Below are 23,241 nucleotides of genomic sequence, written 5' to 3'. Positions count from 1 at the left end.
AGGGGTATATGTGCCCAGTATATGTAGGCAGGGGTATATGTCCCCAGTATATGTAGGCAGGTGTATATGTCCCCAGTATATGTAGGCAGGTGTATATGTCCCCAGTATATGTAGGCAGGGGTACATGTCCCCAGTATATGTAGCCAGAGGTATATGTCCCCAGTATATGTAGGCAGGGGTATATGTCCCCAGTATATGTAGCCAGGGGTATATGTCCCCAGTATATGTAGTCAGGAGTATATGTCCCCAGTATATGTAGGCAGGGGTATATGTCCCCAGTATATGTAGGCAGGTGTATATGTCCCCAGTATATGTAGGCAGGTGTATATGTCCCCGGTATATGTCCCCAGTATATGTAGCCAGAGGTATATGGCCCCAGTATATGTAGCCAGGGGTATATGTCCCCAGTACAGTATATGTAGCCAGAGGTATATGTCCCCAGTATATGTAGGCAGGGGTATATGTCCCCAGTATATGTAGGCAGGTGTATATGTCCCCAGTATATGTAGGCAGGTGTATATGTCCCCGGTATATGTCCCCAGTATATGTAGCCAGAGGTATATGTCCCCAGTATATGTAGTCAGGGGTATGTGTGCCCAGTATATGTAGGCAGGGGTATATGTGCCCAGTATATGTAGGCAGGGGTATATGACCCCAGTATATGTAGGCATGTGTATATGTCCCCAGTATATGTAGGCAGGTGTATATGTCCCCAGTATATGTAGGCAGGGGTACATGTCCCCAGTATATGTAGCCAGAGGTATATGTCCCCAGTATATGTAGTCAGGGGTATGTGTCCCCAGTATATGTAGGCAGGGGTATATGTCCCCAGTATATGTAGCCAGGGGTATATGTCCCCAGTATATGTAGCCAGGGGTATATGCGCCCAGTATATGTAGGCAGGGGTATATGTGCCTAGTATATGTAGGCAGGGGTATATGTCCCCAGTATATGTAGTCAGGAGTATATGTCCCCAGTATATGTAGGCAGGGGTATATGTCCCCAGTATATGTAGGCAGGTGTATATGTCCCCAGTATATGTAGGCAGGGGTATATGTCCCCAGTATATGTAGGCAGGTGTATATGTCCCCGGTATATGTCCCCAGTATATGTAGCCAGAGGTATATGTCCCCAGTATATGTAGCCAGGGGTATATGTCCCCAGTACAGTATATGTAGCCAGAGGTATATGTCCCCAGTATATGTAGGCAGGGGTATATGTCCCCAGTATATGTAGGCAGGTGTATATGTCCCCAGTATATGTAGGCAGGTGTATATGTCCCCGGTATATGTCCCCAGTATATGTAGCCAGGGATATATGTGCCCAGTATATGTAGCCAGGTGCCTCCCCCCCCCCCCAGAAGGAGAGAGCGAGGGAAGGAGAGCAACACCTCAGGGTGCTCTCCCTCCCTCGCTCTCTCCTCCGGAACGAAGTGCGGTGGCTGGCAGAGGGACGGAACTTACCTTCCGTGTCTCTGTCCCGTCTGGTCTCGTCTCGTCGCCAGCACGGGATGATTTGCAACTACTCTGGCCTGATCCAGACCAGGGCAGCGGCTGCAGAACCAGAACTTCTGGCCGGCGCTTGGAGCGACACGGAAGGTAAGTCCCGCAGGCTGCCAATCGCCGCCACACTTAGTATCGGAGGGGAGAGCGAGGAAGGCAGAGCACCCTAAGGTGAGAGAAGGGGGGAGATGGCCCCTTTCTCCGCCGCTGCCCACAGCTCTCCCTCCACTGCGCTGCTCCCCTCCGAGAGAGCCGCGACACATACCCGAAGCTGCCGCGACACATACACATGGGTTGGGAACCACTGTCCTAGAGTGTCTCGTTCCGATGAATGACCGACCCTGCTGTGGTTTCAGTAACTATTAATGCTCTCCCTCATTTTATTACATGAACTTTTGATTGGGGCTGAACAGGCCTCATGCCAAGACCGTTGACTGCCTGCCCCCCCCCCCCCCTCACCTTTGGGGCTGCTTAGAAGATCAGTAGCTGCCCATTTATGAAAGGTGTTGACTCCTGGACTAAGATGTCCCTTTTTAGGGCTTCCAGATGGTTCTTTATGTTCTTGTTCTGTTCTTTTTTGATTATTTTAGTAGTTAATATCGTTTTGTTTAAGGCTTTGTTCATTTATCAGTCCACTCAGGTATCTCCTTCATTGATAAGCTGGTTGTGCCTGTTAGATTTAAACTTTAATAATGGTTAAAATGATATCGCACAATGTGCAGGGCTTTAACGAGCCTTGCAAGCGGCACAAGGCCTTTTCCACATACAAACGCCTGGGAGCTTCACTGCTCTTTCTGCAAGAGACTCACTTTGCTCGGGGTAAATCCCCACAGTTTTTTGACAGAACTTTTGGCCGCCACTATCATTCCACTTTTGCTAAAAAAAGCTAGAGGGGTTTCTATTTTTTTGCACAATTCGGTTTCGTTTGATCTACAAGAGTCCTATCAGGACCCAGAGGGCCGATTTTTAGTCTTAAAAGGGGTTCTGGCTGGTAAACAAACGACCTTGGTTAATTGTTATACCCCTAATACAGCTCAAGCTGACTTTTTCATTAAACTAAACCTTCTATTGGAAAAATACCCTTCTCCCAATTTAATTTTAGCGGGTGATTTTAACGTGGTAGCTAATCCAACACTAGACAGGAGCACTCTCTCACCTTTTGCTCGTAGCTTTCCTAGAAAGTTACAAAGGCTGCTGTCTCAGAATCAATTGGTCGACATTTGGAGAGCTTTTAATATAGGCTCTCGGGAGTACACTTTTTATTCTCATGCCAGAGGTTCTTATGCTAGACTTGACTATATATTTTTGTCTCCAAATCTCTCTGCTAGCATATCAGCTTCTTCTATTGAAATCTGCCCCTGGTCAGATCACAATTTTGTGTTGGCTCAATTTAACTCTTTTGGTCCTCCCCCTTCATATAAGCGCTGGCGCCTTAACGATAGTTTAATTGCCTCGGAAGCTGATCTTTCTGAGATAGCGGCCTCTATTGAGGATTATTTTTGCTTCAACTCTTCTCCTGATCTTTCACCAGGGTTGCTATGGGCTGCCTATAAACCATCCATTAGAAGTATCCTTATTTCTAAAGCTATTAAGGCAAAGAAGGATAGATCATAAAAAATTGTTTCTCTTACCTCAGAATTCGAAGCACTATATAAACTACATGGTTCTTCGATGGGCCCTTCTTTAGTTCAGTTACTCCAGCATAAACGGACCGAATTAAATCTTTTATTAAACAATTATAAGGAAACGCGGAAAGGCCGCTGTCTCTCGAGGTGAGGCGGCCGTTTCCGCGTCCAGCATGGCGTCACAACGCGGAAAAAACGCCGCATGCCGCATAGGCAGTGCGGCGGAATCCGCATTGGTAACGGCGGAATCCACATTGGTAACGGCGGAATCCGCATCAGAGGCGGCCCCCGCACTAGATACATTGCATGACAGTACTGGTGTGGCTGGGACTGATAGTCCACCAAGATTCAGACTTACACGCGCGCGAGCACAGAGGCAGAGTTTAAATAGCAGTTAGAAGGGTGTCGGCTGACCAGCTGGGTCAGCTGACAAATTCCACTGCTCTCATTGGACCAGCAATTAGGGAGGTCCTGGAAAGGTCCTAGAGTATATATACTGCTGGCTGTTCACTTGCTCTTTGTCTGGCGTGCGATCACATATGTGGGAGCACCCAGATCCGTAGTCAGATCCGCAAGTGTGCCGGGACCAGCTGGAGCTGTAATCCTACACTTAGCTAGATTCTGTTGATAGCTAAAGTACTAGTTTGATTGTATTTATTTGTTATGACTTTTGCCTGCCTTGACTACCCTTTTGAACTCTGATCTTGTACCTCGATATTTCTGATACTCTGTTGCCGAACCCCGGCTCGTTCCTTGACTCTGCTTCTGCCTCCTGATTTTGTACCCCGATATTTCTGATACCCCGTTGCTGAACCCTGCTTGTACTTTGACTCCGCCTTTGCCTTCTGATCTTGTACTTTATCTGTCCGTGTGTGTACGACCTGGCTTGTCTGACCTCGAGAACCGACCTTACTGTTAGAGGCGGTTCCTCGCTCTGTTAGTGATCCTTCCTCCTGAAGGTTACTTTCGGTCTGTCCTTCCTACTGTCAGTCTGACTCCTCCCGTCTTGGAGAGCTCAGGTCTGCGGAAGGAATCTGTGCAGTACTCCTTGCTGCACTGAGGCCTAGTCCTCAAAGTGTTACTGTTACACCAAACACTACACTCTACTCAGGTGAACAGAGGTTAGCTAGTATATCGGATTATCAGTGATACTGCAGATCACGTATAATCTGGTATACATCTGTATTCCCAGTGATTCTGCAGATCACTGGTAATCAGATCCTCTCTGTGCTTCACCGATCGTTACAACAATAAAGCAGAAAAGGCCCTCAAATTTATAAAAGTTAAATTCATGCTATATGGTCAAAATCCCTCTACCATGTTTGCCAGGAAATTGAATAACTTTTACAAACCTCCCCATGCTTATAAATTGAGGAATGATAGTGGCCGCCTAGAGGTTTTACTCCAGCAAGTTATTCAAAGTTTTGAAAAGTTTTACTCTAAACTTTTGGGTTCGCCGGCCCCTATCGAAGCCAGTCAGGCATCTTCCTGGCTCTCCTCCTTGAATTTGCCTAATCTTTCCTCTGAACAATTGTCGCTGTTAAATGCCCCTATTGCCCATAATGAATTAGCCAAAGCTTTTAAGGAACTTAAATCTTCCTCTGCCCCTGGCCCCGATGGGTATTCATCCTCTTATTACAAAAAATTCGCTCACTTATTAATCCCTCATCTGTTCCCTGTTTTTAACGCCGTCCTAAAGGGTGAGACTTTCCCCCCAGAAATGCTTCTAGCTAATATGTCCTTAATCCCAAAGCTAGGTTTGGATCACTCTCTTCCCAATAATTTCCGCCCTATTTCAATTATAAATAATGATATAAAATTCTTTTCAAAAATTCTTTCTGTCAGACTGGCTTCGATGGTGCACTCTCTAATTCAGAAGGAACAATCTGGCTTTATACCAAGGATATGATAATGTTCGTTTAGCCCTTAACCTTATCCCAGACTCCCAGCTCACTGACTCTCGCTTTCTGATGTTAAGTTTAGACTTCAATAAGGCTTTTGACTCGGTGGGCTGGGAGTACCTGCACTTGGTTTTACCTTCTTTTGGTATACATGGCCCCTTTGTATCAGCTATCAAGGCTCTCTACACTGACCCAGTAACTTATATTCATGTCCCAGGGGCCTGCTCTAATCCCATTGGGTTGCATAGGGGCTCCCGCCAGGGGTGCCCACTATCTCCCTTGCTTTTTGCCTTGGCTGTGGAGCCCCTGGCGGAAGCCCTGCGTCAACATCCTAATATTCATGGCTATGATGAAACTTATAAAATGTTACTCTATGCAGACGACGTGTTGTTATTTCTGTCTCAGCCTGTTACTTCGCTTCCAATATTGCTTCCTCTTTTGGACTAGGGGTTAACACTGCCAAATCTGCGGCTATGCCAATCAATCATCCTAGACCTGCAGTCAAACTTTTAGAAGCTAATTTTGATTTCAAGTGGCAGCTTCATAAATTTAAATATCTAGGGATATTTTTGACCCCTAAGTATTCATCTCTCTTTGAAGCAAATTACCCCCCTTTATTTTCAACTATCTCTAAACATCTTAAAGACTGGTCAACTTATAAGATTGGTTGGCTGGGCTGCAGCCTGGCTTGTAAGATGATCCTTCTGCCTAAATTGTTGTATTATTTTAGGACATTGCCCATTCTTCTTCAGAAGAGCCAATTACCCCAACTTCAATCCCTTTTCAATAAATTTGTTTGGGACAATAAACCCCCTCGTATCCGTTCTAAGATATTATATCGGCATAAGCTTTCTGGTGGTATAGGAATGGTCAATTTATGGTTCTACTACTTAGCTGCTCGCACCTCTCAATTATTAAATTGGAACCAAACTGTGTACCCTCCACTTTGGTGCCAGTTTGAAGCAGGTTCAATTGAGCCTTATCATCTACCCACATTAATAGCCTCTCCCAATATGCGGATAATCTCTAAAATTCTTCCCCTTAATACCATTGTAGCCCACTCTCTTAAATTATGGTTCCTCACCCAAGCCCAATTTCAATTGGCCCCTGCTCTGTCAACTCGGATATCCTTTTTGGGTAACCCAGATTTCCCCCCTGCCTTAGAAAACCCTCAATCCTTCTCTTGGTGGAAAGACCAAGGTTTAATCACTGCCAATAAATTTTGGATAGCGGACAAGTTTTCTTCTTTTTACCACTTCCGCTTTTCTAGATCTATTCCCGATAAAAAAATGTTCCGCTATTGTCAAATCAAGCATTATTTTCAGTCATTATACAATCCTATCCCACAGATTCCTCTTCAGCCTTTTGAGATTATGTACTACAACCAAGGCCGAGGCAGAGGCTCTATTTCTAGAATTTATTTATTGTTGATTGGTGCGAGCACTGATAGTAAACTGCCTTACATGTTACAATGGGAACAAGACCTAGGAGAGCAATTTGACTTAGGCACCTGGTCAAAAATTTGGTCTAATGTGCCCTCAACTTCAGCTTCCAATATCTTAAAGGATACTGCCATAAAGCTTATGCTTCGATGGTACTTTACCCCCAATGAAACTGCACAGGATGTTCCCTTCAGTCTCTCCTTTATGCTTCCGTAATTGTAATAACAACGGCTCTCTTTGCCATATTTTCTGGGACTGTAGAGTCGTTCAAGAGTTTTGGGATCAGTGGAATGAATTGGCCTCCAAGATATTCTCTCTTAATATTAAGATCACCAAAAAGCAAGCTCTGTTATTTTTCCCGACCCCATTAATCCCAAAAAAGTTTCAGAAACTATATAGATACCTGGTGTTATCGGCTCTCTGGGCTATAGCTTTGAAATGGAAAACTGCCACTCTTTCTATTGCTCTGATTTCTGATAGGATGAACAATATTAAACTAACTGACAGATTGTTTTATGCTTCAATTGACAACCTTGATAGATTTAACTCTATCTGGGATCCATGGTTTACTTACTGTGAGAATCTGAACCCAAGTATCTAGAGTTCTCTCTAGAGTGCTTTTTTCTCTATTCTCTCATTTTGCTATGATTGCCAAATGTATGATTTACTATGATGGTCTATACCTGACTTGTCAATCGACACTGTTATTTGCAAAACTTGAATAAAGCCTTTTCTTGTTAAAAAAAAGCCAAGGTTACTTCTCATAACCCTTCCCTGCCTGCAATAAAAAGCATTTTCTTACTTGCCCTGTCATTTAACTTTTTTTAAAAAAAATATACACTCTAGGGAAGGTGTGGGGAGGGTGTGAATGCCTTATTACACATTGAGTTGGGAGTAACTAGACAACAACTGATGATGAAACCCTGCAGTGCTGTAGTGTTGCAATGCTGGCTACGAAGAGTTAATCTCTATGAGCAGCACAGAGAAGGTCAGCGGGTCAACTCTGTGTTCACAAAAGACTGAATGGCACCCCTCACCCTACCTCATGTGGGTGGTGATAAGATGGGGTGGTTTTTAGACAGTTTACAGACTGTGCTGTTCAATCTAACCAAATATGCATCTGGCATTCAATAATAAGAAATGAACAATCAATGAATATAGTATAAAAAAAGTCAGCACAATAATAATCAATATACTTCAGTCAAATAATCGGATAGAGTGTTGCAACTATCAGTACTGTCGGTCAAAAGATTGTGAGTCGGTCAAAAGATGGTCAGATTGTATGTAAAGAAACACCTCAGCGCTACACTCTCCCTCCCAGGTCAAAACCATATGATAATATCACTCCAAGATGAACATATCAACCCAATCCTAATTTCATGCCCCTCCTCTTGGAACATGAGCAAGTCCTGCCAGTGGTTCCATTTCAATGATGGCACAGTGTTCCTCTCGGCTCCGCAACCTGCAGTCACCCACAGTGTGTAATGTCTCCCCACCAAGCTGTATTTATTGCATTCAATAGGAGATAAAACCACCCAGGAAAAAAACACTCACATTGGGGTCCTGATGCTAGGACTCAATAACATTGCATAGCTCAAAAAAAAGACTCCAGTGAGGAACATCAAGATCAGTGCTGCCCACACTTAAAGCACGCCTCACTTTATCCTCTAATGAGGACAAGTTATAACTGAATGGCAAATTGCATATACTGTAAATGTCACTGAGCCCTGTTATCAGCCCAGTTACTGCTAATAGTCCCACCCTCTTGAAGAAAATGGCCTTGTCCTTTCCTATATATCTGGTGCTGGAAATAAGAAGGGCCAGAGCACATTTCATCAAGGGGTGGGGCTACAGGCCAGAAGCCCAAATGATACGGTGCTCCAGAGAAACAACATATGCAATTTGCCATTCAGTTATAACTCCTTAAAGGATCAAATAGTTTTTAAGAGTCACCAGAGATGTGCTTTAAAAGTGGGCAGCACTGATCTTTATGTTCCTCACTGGAGTCTTTTTTGAGCAAAAGGTGCTCTGTAGCCCGATTGGTTTCACCCTACCGGCGTCATCGCCCCTGATCTGGATAGAAATTTGTATAGCCATAATGAATAAATGGTGAAAAATTAAATGAATAAATTAGGACTTTTTGATTTTCTTTGTTCACTTTTCTTTTTTTCTTTCCTTTTTTTTTTTTACGTGCAGGTGTTGGAAGCCAAAGTAAATGAGGTGAAAATCAATGAGGCTCGGGAACATTATCGTCCTGTGGCTTCAAGAGCTTCTCTCCTCTACTTCATAATGAATGACCTGAAGAAAATCAACCCCATGTATCAGTTCTCTCTGAAGGTTGTAACAGAATGAATATTCAGTGTTGTATTATTACCATTTTTTATTATCATTTGACAAACGATCAAAGGCTCACTCAACCCAAAACTAAAAAAAAAACACGGCTAATGCCCCAGCTATGCAAACTAGAGTTTCCACGCCTCTAAAAGAATGAGAACCTAAATGAAACAAGAAACAGGAACAAAATGACAGTTGGTCGTCGGAATTCTGGACAGAAATTCAGTCCTTGAAAACACTACGTCGCATTCTACTGCCACGTTTCATAGGCACTGGTTCCCCTTTGTTCTTACTTTATACAGAAACTTTAAGTATTCATTCCTGAATATTACTGAACCTCATCATTGATAATAGCCAGCTGTTATTTTATGCTTAGTTTCCATTTAAGAGGAATTAGTCTAGCATAATAAAAAGTAAAAACTATTAGAGATTAGGCATACACACCTTAATTCTACATTGATAAGATTAAAGCAAGAAAGCAAAAGTGCTGCTGAAAAAGGATCCCCGTCCCTCTGCACAGTGGTCACCACTGTCAATTATTTAAAATATACACACACCAAAATCCTGCTTAAAATATTATCATTATTGTTATATATAATACCAAGGGAAAGTAGTTCAAACCGTGTCCATGTCATAATACATACATCTATGATCACAGCAAATCCATAGAGGCAGCAATGGGAGTCCCACCACAAGTGGTAAAAAGTTATGGATACATTTTGGTAGGTAGAATGGCCTAATAGGCTCAGATGAAAAAGCACTGTGAATTCCAGAGCTAATGCACAAAAAGGGCTGCTGTAGACATGCTAGATTCTCAACAGAGGTGGCTCCTGACCGGCCGCCTTGGCCAAGAACCAGCTAGTGTTTTGTACAAGACTTTACAATTGCAGTCTAACTACAAAAAAAAAGGCATTTAGAGCCACAGTGACAAAAAAGAACACAGGCTAGTCCTCGATAGGATTAAGACTTTACATACATAAGTTTATCCCATCATGTTACATGTCCCTTTAGGTACCCTTTAAATAGTTTACCAGGTTGAATAATAGACATGGCCACCAAGTGCATCTTTCCAAAGGTTCCGGAAAATGATAAACCAAAACCACCTTGACGGTTGTAGCTGATTCCTGTTCAGTAAGCCAGCACCTATTCAGTAAGGAGTCATTTGGCTAGACTCCCTAACACTGCTACTGCCTACTGATTGCACTTTAGTGGCAGCCTCTCAAGTGCTTTGAGTTTGCCAGGAGAAAAGTGCAATATAAATGTTGTCTTCTCTTGTCTAATTTAGTCTTAGAGGCACAAATTCCACCCTGTTCCTACAAAGCCAGTAGGTTGTTTAGTAGTTAAATTGTGAATGTTGTTAGAGTAGCTGTAAGAAAATAATCCAGTGTTCTATAATTCCATAACGCCGATATCAAAACAAACAAGTATCTCTGCTTCTGACATTTCTTTGTGAGGCCGTTGAGCCGTCTGAATGGTTTATTCTTTGTACCAACTACTTAGAACGAGTCATTCCACCAACACGGGAGGGTTAATTGTAGAGCCATTAACAGTTGTCTTGCTCCGGTCTTCACTGTTAATTGACATAATGTGAATTAATTTCTCATGTGCAGGCATTTAATATCGTGTTTCACAAGGCTGTGCAGCAAGCAGAACCATCAGATGATGTCCGATTGAGAGTGAATAACCTCATTGACTGCGTGACATATTCCACATTCATATACATCAGCAGAGGACTGTTTGAAGGGGATAAAATAACCTTCACAGCCCAGCTGGCTTTCCAGGTATGACTTATGTACATTTGTGCTCCAGTTTTCTATGGTTCTAAGAGTGGCCGGATATTGGCATTACTGTGCCACTGTGAATTAGTGGTAACATCACCTAGAAGCCAGACTTTAAATGAACCAATGTGCTTCAATAATTATTACTATAAGTAGTATTTATACTTGGATATAATGGATTTATGCTTTTTGTTCTCCTCTTGTGCCACGGCAGCTAAATAGCAAAGCGTCCACTATTAGTAGCCGTAGTTTGCACAGCGGGTGGCCCCAATGCCCTAACATTTTTTTACGGTGGTGGTGGGGGGGGGGGGTGTTTAAGGTTAGGTGCAGGGAGGATGTATTATTAGTTGTTCAAGTGGGGGGGGGGGGGGTTATTAGTTGTCTGGGGGATTAAAAGTTGTGGGGGGTATGGTATTATTTTCAGGGGGATATTAGTTGCCTGGGGGGGGGTTATTAGTTGCCTGGGAGGGGTTATTAGTTACCCAGGGGAGTTATTAGTTGCTGGGGAAGGCTTATTATTTGCACACTAGTGGAGGGTTCTGTGTGAGAGTAGAGAGAGGTTAGGTCATAGTGAAATATCTGCATATATTACTGATATTTGACTATATCAATTACGTTGTAGACTATCGGTAAATTTACTATTCTACTACTACTATACAATGCTCCATTAATCAGTTTTTTTTTTCATTTACACCTGCGCCCAAATGAGCGCACAGCGTTTTGTAATGTACGCCCTTGTGCTGCCAGATGCCTTTTCTCAGCTTCACCCCACTTTCTGCATACATACCACGCCTAAGCAGCAGGCCTTCGGTTCTCTATACAGTAGTCCTCCTTTTACACATGTAGTATCCCCTCACCCCATTTCATGTGCATTCCTCTCTTCCATGTGCAAACTCACATGTAAAGCACACATACAAAATCTTATGGCGAACATTTACACAAAACTTGCATATCATTTTTATCATATGCAATGTGAAGAGGAGGAGACTGGCACTAGATGTGGGCAAAAAACATTGGGCGCACCGGATCCTGTACAGTATGCTAAAACGTGCTCTCAGAAACTTACATTGCATGCGGAGAAAAAGAAAATCGAGGCACTGTGATAGCAAAAATAAGGTACCTTTAATCCACGGTGTGACAGACAGCGGGGTACACAGTGGGGGTGAGGGGATGCGAAACAGCTGTCAGACATCCCCTCACCCCCACTGTGTACCCCGCTGTCTGTCACACCGTGGATGAAAGGTACCTTATTTTTGCTATCACAGTGCCTCGATTTTCTTTTTCTCCGTCATTTTTATCATATGCATCAGGCCCTGTTTCACATGTCCTGTTCAAAGTCCTCAGCAGAGCTCTGTATTGGCCAGAGGGTTCAAGATAGGGCCGTCGCGCACTGTCCATGTGAGACAGATGTCCGGCGCAAAGGGGGAACATTTGAAAGGTGAGCAAGACGCATCCCGTTGAAAAGGGCGCCCACTAAAATAGAGTGTGTCGGGCCGCCCACTATCATGCAAACTGCAGCTATAAATAGTGGTCGCAAAGATATTAGTAGCTGCAGTTTGCATAGCAGGCACCCTTTTCAATGGTACACTGATGGGCACCCACCAGGGGGGTTATGTTAAGCACCACCAGGGTAGGTGGTTAAGGTTAAGCACCACCAGGGGGGTCTTAGGGTTCTGCATTGGTAGAGGGAGGGTTCTGTGTGAGAGTAGAGCTAGCCCAGGTCATAGTAATATATCTGTAAATAATATGGATATTTTACTATATGAATTAAAGTGGTATGAAACTCAGCATTTTTTCTTTGCTCTAAAAGATTATTTACATAATACAATATACTACCACAATTGTTTTTTTTTTTTTTTAGCAGAACAGCATTCAAAAAGTTAAACACAGGACTTGCTTTTTCAATAGAAAGCCCCCCTGCAGTGAGATCCGAATAGGTGATAACATTGTCTTGTGTTTACTTAATTGTAGCAAGAGAGTAATGTAAACATTCACTGGCAGTTGTGAAACTCCTTCCAAAGTACAGCTTTCAGAGCAAATAAGCTGTACTTTGGGAACTTGTAATTTCTAAATGAATAACTGGTGCACAAAAGCAAATATCATAACTGTATGGGTTATAAAATGTAGGAAAACACATTTTTATTGAATGTTATGTCAGAGTTTAATACCGCTTTAAGTAGAAGAATATTGTTAATTTTAGTGCTATTCTACCATCGGCTATTTCCTGCGCCCTTTTCAGCGGGCACCTTTATTGAATTTACACCTCAAAGGCCACCCCAAATATCCCACTAAATGTTGGCTATAGGTGTGCTGTAACTGCCGTTAGAGTTCCTAAAACACAAATCATCAGCTCAGCCAAGATTTTATATTTACGGTATGTTTATGTCACCATCAGTTTATACTGTATGTATGCTGGTAGTGCTTATCGGGGGGTGTGGAATACAATCATGATTGTTACTGGCTTTCTATACTCCCGAGAGTTGACATCCAGTCATTGCCAGCTCTTAAAAACAATAGCCAGATCAAGACACTTGCCACGCCACGTCTATGGCAAGCTTTTTACTTGAGGTCTTTTGTTGGAAGATGATGATTCGTCCTGCAGCATAAGAAGAGTTTAGCCATTAAAATCAGTTACTAGTGTCCACCAATTTAATGAGCATGTGCTGTTTCCCATTAGACTGCAGCATATTTGTTTTGTTTTCTTTAATTTGTTGTTGCATGCCTTTGCCAGCTATGCCTCTTTTTTCTGTTTTTATTAGATTCAATTTTAGAAGAAAAGAAAAAAAAACCTCTAATAGACATCTGTAAAAAATAATTTAAACTTACGCCATTTGGTTGCCTCAAATGAGATAGGATTGGTGATTAATACCGATGCCAATTGTAGTGTTTTCATTTAGTGAAATGCAGATGTCAGGCAGGGAACAGGACAGCGATGGTACACATTATCCCAAGTCTCCTGGAGTTACACCCACAAAATCTTCTTTCCATTACAGTTTATATTCCTGTAAAAATGGACTAGAGCTATCCTTACGCCATCCATCGTTTGATGCTGGATTCACATTCATTTTTGTTTTCATTGAACAAGTGTTTAGGCTTATAGAATGCTAGTTTGGTCCAACATCAAAGCTAATAAAATACATCCAAGATCACTCATTAAGTCTCTGTATGGAAATATTTTGATACAGCTCATTACATTTACTATTAATGGAAGAAAACATCTTCCTCAGATTGGTACACCAAAACTCTGTAAACACCAGTTATATGTACATTAAGGCCTTGGGCAATGGAGCCTCCGGGCTGCCAACCACGAGCGTTGATTGAGTGCAATTAAGAGACTTGACAAGCGGTGGTGTTACCCAGCGGCAAATAAGTGATGTTGTGTCTGAGCACAGCACAGCCATGGCCATGCTCAGATGTGTCTCCATAGGGTGCTGCCTGTACACCGACGGTACAGAGCGCTACCAAGCACCTCTCATGTGAAAGAGGACTAAGGGTACTGTTGAAAGGTTTCACTCTCCCATCCAAGACTCCTCACAAGTTTCACTTTCCTATGGAACTCTCTCCAACAGCCTGCCCGCCATTCTCCAAGCCTGGAAATTGTCAAATGCACCCTTAAGACACGCCTCTTCAGACAAGCTTATTATAACTTGCTCACTGCTTCATCTGCTAACCCCTTTGTCTACCCCCCTAGTGTCTCCACTCCCCTCTAGATTATAAGTTCACAAGGGCAGGGACCACCCCCCTCCCCCTGGTGTTTCCTGTCTGTTACACTTTACCAAATTACCTTGAGGCCTGGAATCCGCAATCCATTTTTATGTAACACTTCCTTTCCCTATACCTATGTAAACATTAGAGATGTAGGCAACAGCTCGCAAGCTGCTTGCCGCGAACAGCGGCCCTGTACTACTTCGCAATGTCCCGGTGTCGTGTGCCTGTCCGTGTCTGCATGCGTCCTTTAGTACGCATGTCCTGGCCCGGCGGGGGGTGCCGTTGCAATCTGGGACACGTACCACCGGGGCAGAGCATGCGTACTAAAGGACGCGTGCAGACACTTGTTCAGATGTACTACTCTGGGACATTAAGACCCGGAAGTAGTACGCGGCCAGAATGCCCATAGAGATTCGCTGGCAAGCTGTTCACTAGCATCTCTAGTAGACATCACCATACTGTAAGCCGAAATGATCACATACAATTTTTTTGCCATCAGATGTCTGAAGGAGAGGGAAGTTAGTGCTAGATGTGACGAGGGAGGTAAGTGCGGTGCGTGGAGAGGGAGGTTATTGTTAGGCATGGCAAGTGGGGAGGTTAGTGTTGGGCATGGGAGGGAAGTTAGTGTGTTATGCATGGTTAACTACTTCAGCCTTCAGTGTCGTTTCACATCCGAGCAACTTTCACCTCCCATTCATTCACCAATAACTTTATCACTACTTATCACAATTAAATGATCTATATCATGTTTTTATCTACGCCATTTAGGCTTTCTTTGGGTGGTACATTTTGCTAAGAATTATTTTATTATAAATCCATTTTAACAGGAAGATTAACAAAAAAATGGAAAAAATGCATTATTTCTCAGTTTTTGGCCATTATAGTTTTAAAATAATACATGCTGCTGTAATTAAAACCCATGTATTTTATTTTCCCATTTGTCCCGGTTATTACACCATTTAGAATATGTCCCTAACAGTGTATGGCGCCGATATTTTATTTGGAAATAAAGGTGCATTTTTCAGTTTTGCATCCATTACTTATTACAAGCCCATAATATAAAAATTAACAGTAATATACTTTACTACATACATATTAAAAAAGTTAAGTCCCTAAGGTAACTATTTATGTAATTTTTTTATTGTATATGTTTTATTTATTTTGTTTGTTTACAAAAAAAATTATGTGTACCTATTGGGGAGTGTGGGAGGTAACGGGCTAATTTTAAAAGTAAAAAAAGTCATTATTTGGACATTTTTATTTCCAGATGTAATTTTACTATTTGGCCACAAGATGCCCTCGCAGCTCACTTCTGAATGCGGAAAGTTCCTCCGCAAAGCGGAAGTAATGAGTGGATGGGGTAGAAGGGGATTTGTGAAAGATGTCTCATTGACGGTGTCAGTCTTTCATACGGGGAGATCAATGAATGGGAACTTTGTTCCTGTTAATTGATATCCGAGCTAACGGAAGGAGGCGGGAGTGTGTGCACCAGGCAACGGCAGCAGTGTAGCCTATATGGACGGATATATCCGTCCAGATAGGATTAAGTGGTTAAGGAGGTTAGTGTTAGGCATGGTGAGGGGGAGGTTAGTGTTGGGCCTGGGAGGAAGGTTAAGGTGTTAGGCATGGGTAAGTAGGTTAGAGTTAGGTATGGAGTGGGAAGTTAGTGTTAGACATGGAGGGGGTGAGGTTTGTGTCAGACATGGAGAGGGGGTCATTGTTAGGCATGGAGAGGGTGAAAGTTAGTGGTAGGAGTGGGGAGGGAGGTTAGTACTAGGCATGGGTGAGGAAGTCAGTGTTGGGCATGGACAGGGAGGTCAGTGTTAGGCATGGAAAGGGGGGAGGTTAGAGCTATGCATGGAGAGGGAGGAGGTGTGTGAGAGGAAGGTTAGTGTTAGTCACGGAGAGGGAGTTCAGTGTGAGGCATGGAGAGGGGGGAGGTTAGTGTTAGGCATGTAGAGGGAGGTTAGTGTTAGGCATTGAGAGAGAGGTAAGTGTAAGGTATGTAGAGGGTGGAGGTCAATGTTAGACATGGAGAGGGAGAGTAGTGTTAGGCATGGAGAGGGAGATTAGTGTCAGGCATAGAGAGGGAGGTCAGTGTTAGGCATGAAGAGGGAGAGTAGTGTTATGTAAGGAGAGTGTGAAGATATTACTGATATTTTAAATAACAAGAAAATATAACTTCATGTAGAAATTAGGCAATTAGACAGGACCACTGAGCAGTAGTGCAAAAATGTATTTGATACAACAAACTAAATACATATATACACAGCAGTTCCGCTTTAAAATGGTTTTGCACTCTGGATGAATCAAGCAATAAAGGTATTTACTGTAGAATCCCAAGTGGTTCGTGAGCAAACCCCACTCCGGGTGAAACCCAGGTTTCAAAAGCGTTATTCGTTATATAGTGTGAAATAATCTAATAATGAAAATATAATTAATAAACAAATGGGCAAGTGCTAGTCCTGTACCAGCAGCAGGGCCGGATTTACCATAAGGCACTGTAGGCACGTGTCTACAGGCGCCTGATGGTGGAGAGGCGCTCACTCCCCTCCCTGAGCACTTCCCTATGCTGAGTCCTGCTGAGAGTATAAATAAGAGGTTATTGACCCTGCTCTTTCCACTGACAAGATCTCCCTTCAGTTGAGGGAACCTCTAGCTACTTAATACTGAGGGTACGTCTGGCTACCCAATGCTACACCTGTAGCTACCTATGATGGGCAAGGGAAGTAATGGAGAAGTGACAGCTGGGTCAGCCAGCGCACTTGTGGTGCAGTTTGGCGGGGGTTTGTAGGTTCATGGAGGGCCAAGTCTAAGGTGCCAGGACATCTGTACCTATAGGCTCCTGTGAGGAAAAACCGGGCCTGACCAGCAGGTAACAAATTTAAGTGCAATAGTGCTATAATTCATAATGATGAAAGAAATTCATGTGCATGAAATGTGCAATAAATGTGCAATACCCGGCGGCGAAGCAATAGGGGGTGCAAGGTAGCAAACACATAGGGGCCCTTGGGCCAGAGGGGCCCCATTGGGCCCTCCCTCAACCACAGTATTAGCTCTTTATTGGTCATGTGTTGTTAATATTCACTTCTATAGATGCTTTGAATAGTAGTGATCATTAACACACTGTTCCCCATCCCCTTCTTGCACCTCTGACACTGCGGTTGTCCTTGAATGGTTTTGGTATGCCATATAAATTGTTATGTACATAGCACTTGGGGGCCCCATGTAAAACTTTCACCGGGGCCCACAGCTTCTTAACAACAATAACAATAACAATAATATTTATATAGCGCTTTTCTCCCTGGGGACTCAAAGCGCTGTGACCCTGCATTATGCAGTCTCAAAGGCTAGGGAAAAGAGGTGAGTTTTTAGCCTTTTTTTAAAGCTGTCCAGAGAGAGAGCCTCTCGTACTGATTGTGGAAGTGAGTTCTTAGCTACACCACTGGCAATAAGATAACTGTGATGGAACGTAAAATAGGTCATATAAGTGTACTGGCAGAGCAAGGTTCAGGTGCACAAGCAATAAGGGTTCATACTTGGCCCAGGATTGAGTGGGGCGAACAAGGACCAATAATCAAGGTTGCAACACAGGAATCCTATTTCCAGACCAGGCAGCTCGACATGCTTTGTGGGGCTTACATCACTTTCTGAGAGCCCAAATGCCGGTTGAGTGTACCTGAACTCCGCACTCTCAAACTCGTCAGAGGAAGATATAAAAACATGTTTTAATAGTGTGCAATAGGTTTAATAGTTCTGTAAGGGGTTTATTACTTTACTTGACCCACTGGAGAGATTTTTGCACTTTCTGCAACATCACCAGAGACTAGAAATGAGAGGACTCTCTACAATGAGGACATAGTATGAGCAGCATGTTGGTGTAGTGGTTAGCGCTCTCGCCTTGCAGCCAGGGCACTGAAGTTTGTGTGTTCTTCCTGTGCATGTGTGGGTTTCCTCCAGTCACTCTGATTTTCTCCCACATCCCAAAAACATGCTGATGAATTGATTGGCTTCCCCCTAAAATTGGCCCTAGACTACGATATATACACTACACGATACATACATAGACATATGACTGTGGTAGGGACTAGATTGTGAGCCCCTCTGAGGGACAGTTAAGTGACAAGACAATATACTCTGTACAGTGCTGCCGAAGATGTCGGCGCTATAAAAACACTAAATAATAGTTATAAAATAATAATAGAAAGTTATAGCTGAAGTTGGGCCGTATTGTCAGTGGCTGCGGTACTGTGGAAATGGTACTTTTTTTGCTGCAACATTCAGTTATACACTTTCTAAAATGTATTGAAGCACTTTCTATAGAGAAGACATTCCGTCTTTACATTTCATCACTGCTGTCAGTTCCATGGGTCATCCCACATGAACCTTGCCTGCCCTCCAGCAGATGCATTAAGCTGATCTAATAAAAGGAGAAAAGAGGGCCCCTTTTATTGTTCCCAAACACATCAGTTCTGGCCTGAACCCATGACAGACTCAGCACTTTGCATGCTAGTTATCTAACTACGTATGTTTTACTCTTTCAGCTTTTGATAATGAATAAAGAAATCTCAGCACAAGAACTTGACTTCTTACTGCGTTTCAACATTGACCACATCTACAATAGTCCGTTGGACTTTCTTTTAAACTCGGCATGGAGTGCTATAAAGGTATGCCTAATCGCATGCAGAACGCTTTCTTTTTCCTGTTTCATTAAAGTATAACTCCCGTCACAGTAATGGGAGAGTACGGACTTCATTTTGGCCGGTCTGAAATCTATTATGTTATTATTACCTAAAATTGTATTTCTTTGACTCTGTAAATGTTGTCGCAAACCACCAGTGCCATAGCTGATAAGCTATGGGCCCCAGTGAAATGTTTACATTGGGCCCCCTCATGCATTCTGTCCTTAAAGAGACACTGAAGCAAAAAAAAAAAATATATGATATAATGATTTGTATGTGTAGTACAGCTAAGAAATAAAACATTAGCAGCAGAGATATGATAATATAATATATCTAATATTGTTTCCAGTACAGGAAGAGTTAAGAAACTCCAGTTGTTATCTATGCAAAAAAGTCATTGAGCTCCACGACTTTCAAAGTCGCAGACAGCTCTGTCTTCTGAAGCTTGTTATCTCAACTGTCAGTCCCTATATTTTCTTTTTATCCCTAGAGGACAGGTCAATAGTTCACAAGACTGCTCTGTAAAAACATTTAGAATGCTGAGTAGTGTGTAAACTGCAAACATTAGCGAATGATGCAATGTTATAAATACACTATATAACTGAAAATAAAAATATGAGAATGTTTTCTTTGCTACTAATGTTCTAGTAATTATCTGTACTACACAGCCAATTCATTATATCATAATTTTTTGTTGCTTCATTGTCTCTTTAACAACTGATATTGAGCACCGAAACCTGCCAAGAACTATTGCCTTGTCAGAGGGCTGTAAGCAGGGATGGGGAACAGTTTGTTGACGATCACCACTATTCAAAGAACACATAGCAGTGATCATTATCAGCGCGGGAACCAATAAAAAACGAATACAGCAGTTGAAGGAGGGCCCCTGGTGGGCTCCATTAGTCCAAGGGCCCCTGTGTGGTTGCAACCTCTGCATCCCATGTGGCACTGCAAACCACTGCACAGATGTCCTCTGTTAGTTTATATTATAGCAGCTCTTTTATACCAGCTCTCTGACTTTTTTCACTGCACAATTACTGTATTTAGCATCTGAATACAAGTTGCAGGTAAGACAAACATCCTTACTTCTGTCCTTAAAGGATGTGTCTGAGGAGATAAAAAAATAAATAAACGAGACCTATTTACATGGGGCTTCCTCCAGCCCCTGGCAGCTGATCTGTCCCTCACCGCAGATCTGGTGATCCCCTCCATTGTAGATGTCGACCTCGACAGATGGAGATCTTCTGCGCCTGCGTGTGCACGCGGCCTGGAGTGTTCTGTGCAGACACGGTACTTCTGCAGCTGCGCAGAACAATCCAAGCCACCTGAGCGCGATCACAAGTGGCACGGCCACGTGCTCCTGCAGGCCCAGAAGATCCCGAGAAGATTCCTCAGCAATATCCTTTAAAGTGACACCGAACACAATACAAATAATCAGTAGGTTAACTGAATAACGTGTATTTTACGTTTGGCAGCATTGTTTCATTTGTTTCACACACCCATATGTAGATGCTATCTGTGAATAACTGTAAAATCTTCACATGGCCAATCAGCATAAAGCTTCACCCAAACTTGTCCCTGTTGTTAAAGATGAAGAACAGTGTCACAACCCAGGGTCACACTCCTGACAGCTGCAACTCATTTACTTTTATTGTTGAACTGACCTGAAGCAGCGGGTAAGGGGCCCATGAAACACGTTGTCTTAATATTGTGCAGAATAAAATTCTGTTTCCAGTTACAATGGTTTTTGTTGTCACCTGGAGAGGTAAGCTTTGCCTCTCCTTTAAGTATTAGAATACTGTTAACTCATTATATATAATAGGTGCCTCCTCCCCCTTTATATACACTGGGTGCCTACCCCCAGTGTTTTACTTGACCCTGGTGTACCTCTTGCATTTTTAAGTCCTCACCTGAAATACCAAGAACCCCCAGACAAGCCATTCCATTGTATTACTTCTCTGGCTTAACAGTTCACACAGGACCCTCCTCTGTACACTGTGTTGGCTCCATGGAATAATATGCTCCTAGTGATGTCATAGCCATTACAGTCATGCATAAATAGTAAATGAGGACATTGTCTAAACTGTAAACTGTTTACAGTATTTTATCTACTCTACGATAGTCTTGATGTCCGTATTACATTTAGAGCCACTTATGCCAATGCAGTAATTGTGATTCTTTTGTTCAGACAATGAGCTTCATGGATGAATTCCGAGGTCTAGATAGAGACATTGAGGGATCCCCAAAGCGGTGGAAAAGAGTGATCGAATCAGAATGTCCAGAGAGAGAACGATTGCCCCAAGAATGGAATAACAAGAGTTCCCTGCAGAAAATGATCTTGATGCGTGCGCTGAGACCGGACCGCATGACATATGCTATTAGGTATGGTATAAGTTGCCCAGAAGTACAACTACAACTAATCATGGGGCCCTGTAGCAATATTTAGAACGGGCCCTAAGCTTTAAGTACACATGAGCAATAACATCCTCTTTCCTTTATGAAAATAAGTGGACATAGCAACTTCCCTCACAATAGCTACAGTATGTTACACAGTGAGTCTCCAAAACATGAAGTTGGAAATCCTGGAACCCCCTGTCCACAAGCTCTTGTGATCAGTGATGTCACTTCTGCAGACAAGTAACTCCAAAGTGTTTGAGGAAAATGCTGAAATCGTTATAATAACCCTTCCTCTGTAAGTACTAAGTAAGATCTCCTCAATCACAGCATCCTGCACCAAACTCCCTAAGCTTCACCTCTGAATTTAAGACCCTAGTTCAGGCTCACTGTTTTTCTTTTAAAGCTGACCTAAAGTGTAAATTCCAAAGTGCAAAAATAGAGTGACACTATGACTATACACTTAAAACTGGGGTGGATGGATGCGCCCAATGCAAAAAAAAATAGGCTAATAAAGCTGTTGATCTTATAAACAGAGAAGTAATCTTACCTATCTTACCTATCTTAAAAAATTTGGACTAGTGTTTTCAATAGACTGGTCCAAATTCTTCAAGAGAGGTAAAATGACCTCTCTGTTTATAAGATCAACAGCTTTATTAGCCTATTTTTATGCATTGGGCACTTCCACCCCTGTTTTAAGTGTCTTGTCATAGCTCTTTAGAGGTGATAGTTCATGTTACAGACCTAAAAAAACAAGTGGGGACGGTTAATTTCCCGCCTGCTCTGATGACGGTTGCAAGGATTTGCACCCCACCTTTGTTCGTATTTACATCCTTAGCATTTTGCCTTTCTAAATCTTATACGATTCTGCACCATTGTGCTCTTGTTTGTCCTTTAGATGAGCCTGGGGTAGTTACAATCAGAGGAACCATGGACATAAGCTAACTTACAATGACTGATCACCTTCTTTGTTTTACCCAATTTGCAGCAACCGGGGGATTTCTGTATTAAACAGGAGGGGAGTACTGCAGCATCTCTGGTATGCGCCATAGTGCGTTTGTCACTGTGAATACTGTAGTTGGCACTACACTCCTCTTCTCTTTACCCCTCCTCTCTTTGACTGACTGGCTCAGTGGCACATGACACACCTGGGCTGCTCTTAGTCACCTCCTGCCCTCCTATGGCAAGATCTCTTTGAAGCCTTTGACAGAGCAGAAAACTGCCGTGGCAGTTTTTCAGGAGGGAGGTGGCTAACCAACAAAACTGTATTTATATATAACTTCTACAGACTGTGCTGACAGTGTTGAATTTATTTTTAAACTTTAGGTCTGCTTTAATGCACATTGTGTAGAGTACATCATAATTAGCAATGAATAAAGTTAGAAAACATATTTTGAACATAAACAATTTTTGCATTATTAATATTTGTTAAAGAGATCCCGAGGTGGGTTTGAAGAATATTATCTGCATACAGAGGCTGGATCTGCCTATACAGCCCAGCCTCTGTTGCTATCCCAAACCCCCCTAAGGTCCCCCTGCACTCTGCAATCCCTCATAAATCACAGCCACGCTGCTGACAAACAGCTTGTCAGAGCTGGCTGTGTTTATCTCTATAGTGTCAGTCTGCTGCTCTCCCCGCCTCCTGAAGAACTCCAGTCCCCGCCTGCATCCCTTCCCTCCCTGCTGATTGGAGGGAAGGGATGGGGGCAGGGACCGGAGCTCTGCATTAGGCGGGGGAGCAGCTGAGACTGACACTACAGATGTAAACACAGCCACACAGCACGGCTGTGATTTATGAGGGATTGCAGAGTGCAGGGGGACCTTAGTGGGGTTTAAGATAGCAACAGAGGCTGGACTGTATAGGCAGATCCAGCC

At 42.9% G+C, this 23,241-nt stretch overlaps 1 protein-coding gene across 4 annotated transcripts in view; it reads left to right on the top strand.

Moving 5' to 3' along the window:
• LOC137524955 (dynein axonemal heavy chain 11-like) overlaps positions 1 to 23,241 on the top strand; it is a 378,600-nt gene that overhangs the window by 242,169 nt on the left and 113,190 nt on the right. For all 4 annotated transcript variants that reach the window (XM_068245507.1, XM_068245505.1, XM_068245508.1 and 1 more), the window contains 4 exons: positions 8,667 to 8,807; positions 10,415 to 10,585; positions 18,835 to 18,957; positions 21,161 to 21,354. In XM_068245507.1, coding sequence (XP_068101608.1) covers positions 8,667 to 8,807; positions 10,415 to 10,585; positions 18,835 to 18,957; positions 21,161 to 21,354 — 629 coding nt within the window. The remainder of the gene's footprint in view (positions 1 to 8,666; positions 8,808 to 10,414; positions 10,586 to 18,834; positions 18,958 to 21,160; positions 21,355 to 23,241) is intronic.

Source organism: Hyperolius riggenbachi, chromosome 7, assembly GCF_040937935.1.
Source record: "Hyperolius riggenbachi isolate aHypRig1 chromosome 7, aHypRig1.pri, whole genome shotgun sequence".
Lineage (NCBI taxonomy): Eukaryota > Metazoa > Chordata > Amphibia > Anura > Hyperoliidae > Hyperolius > Hyperolius riggenbachi.
This window is presented reverse-complemented; position numbering and strand designations above follow the sequence as displayed.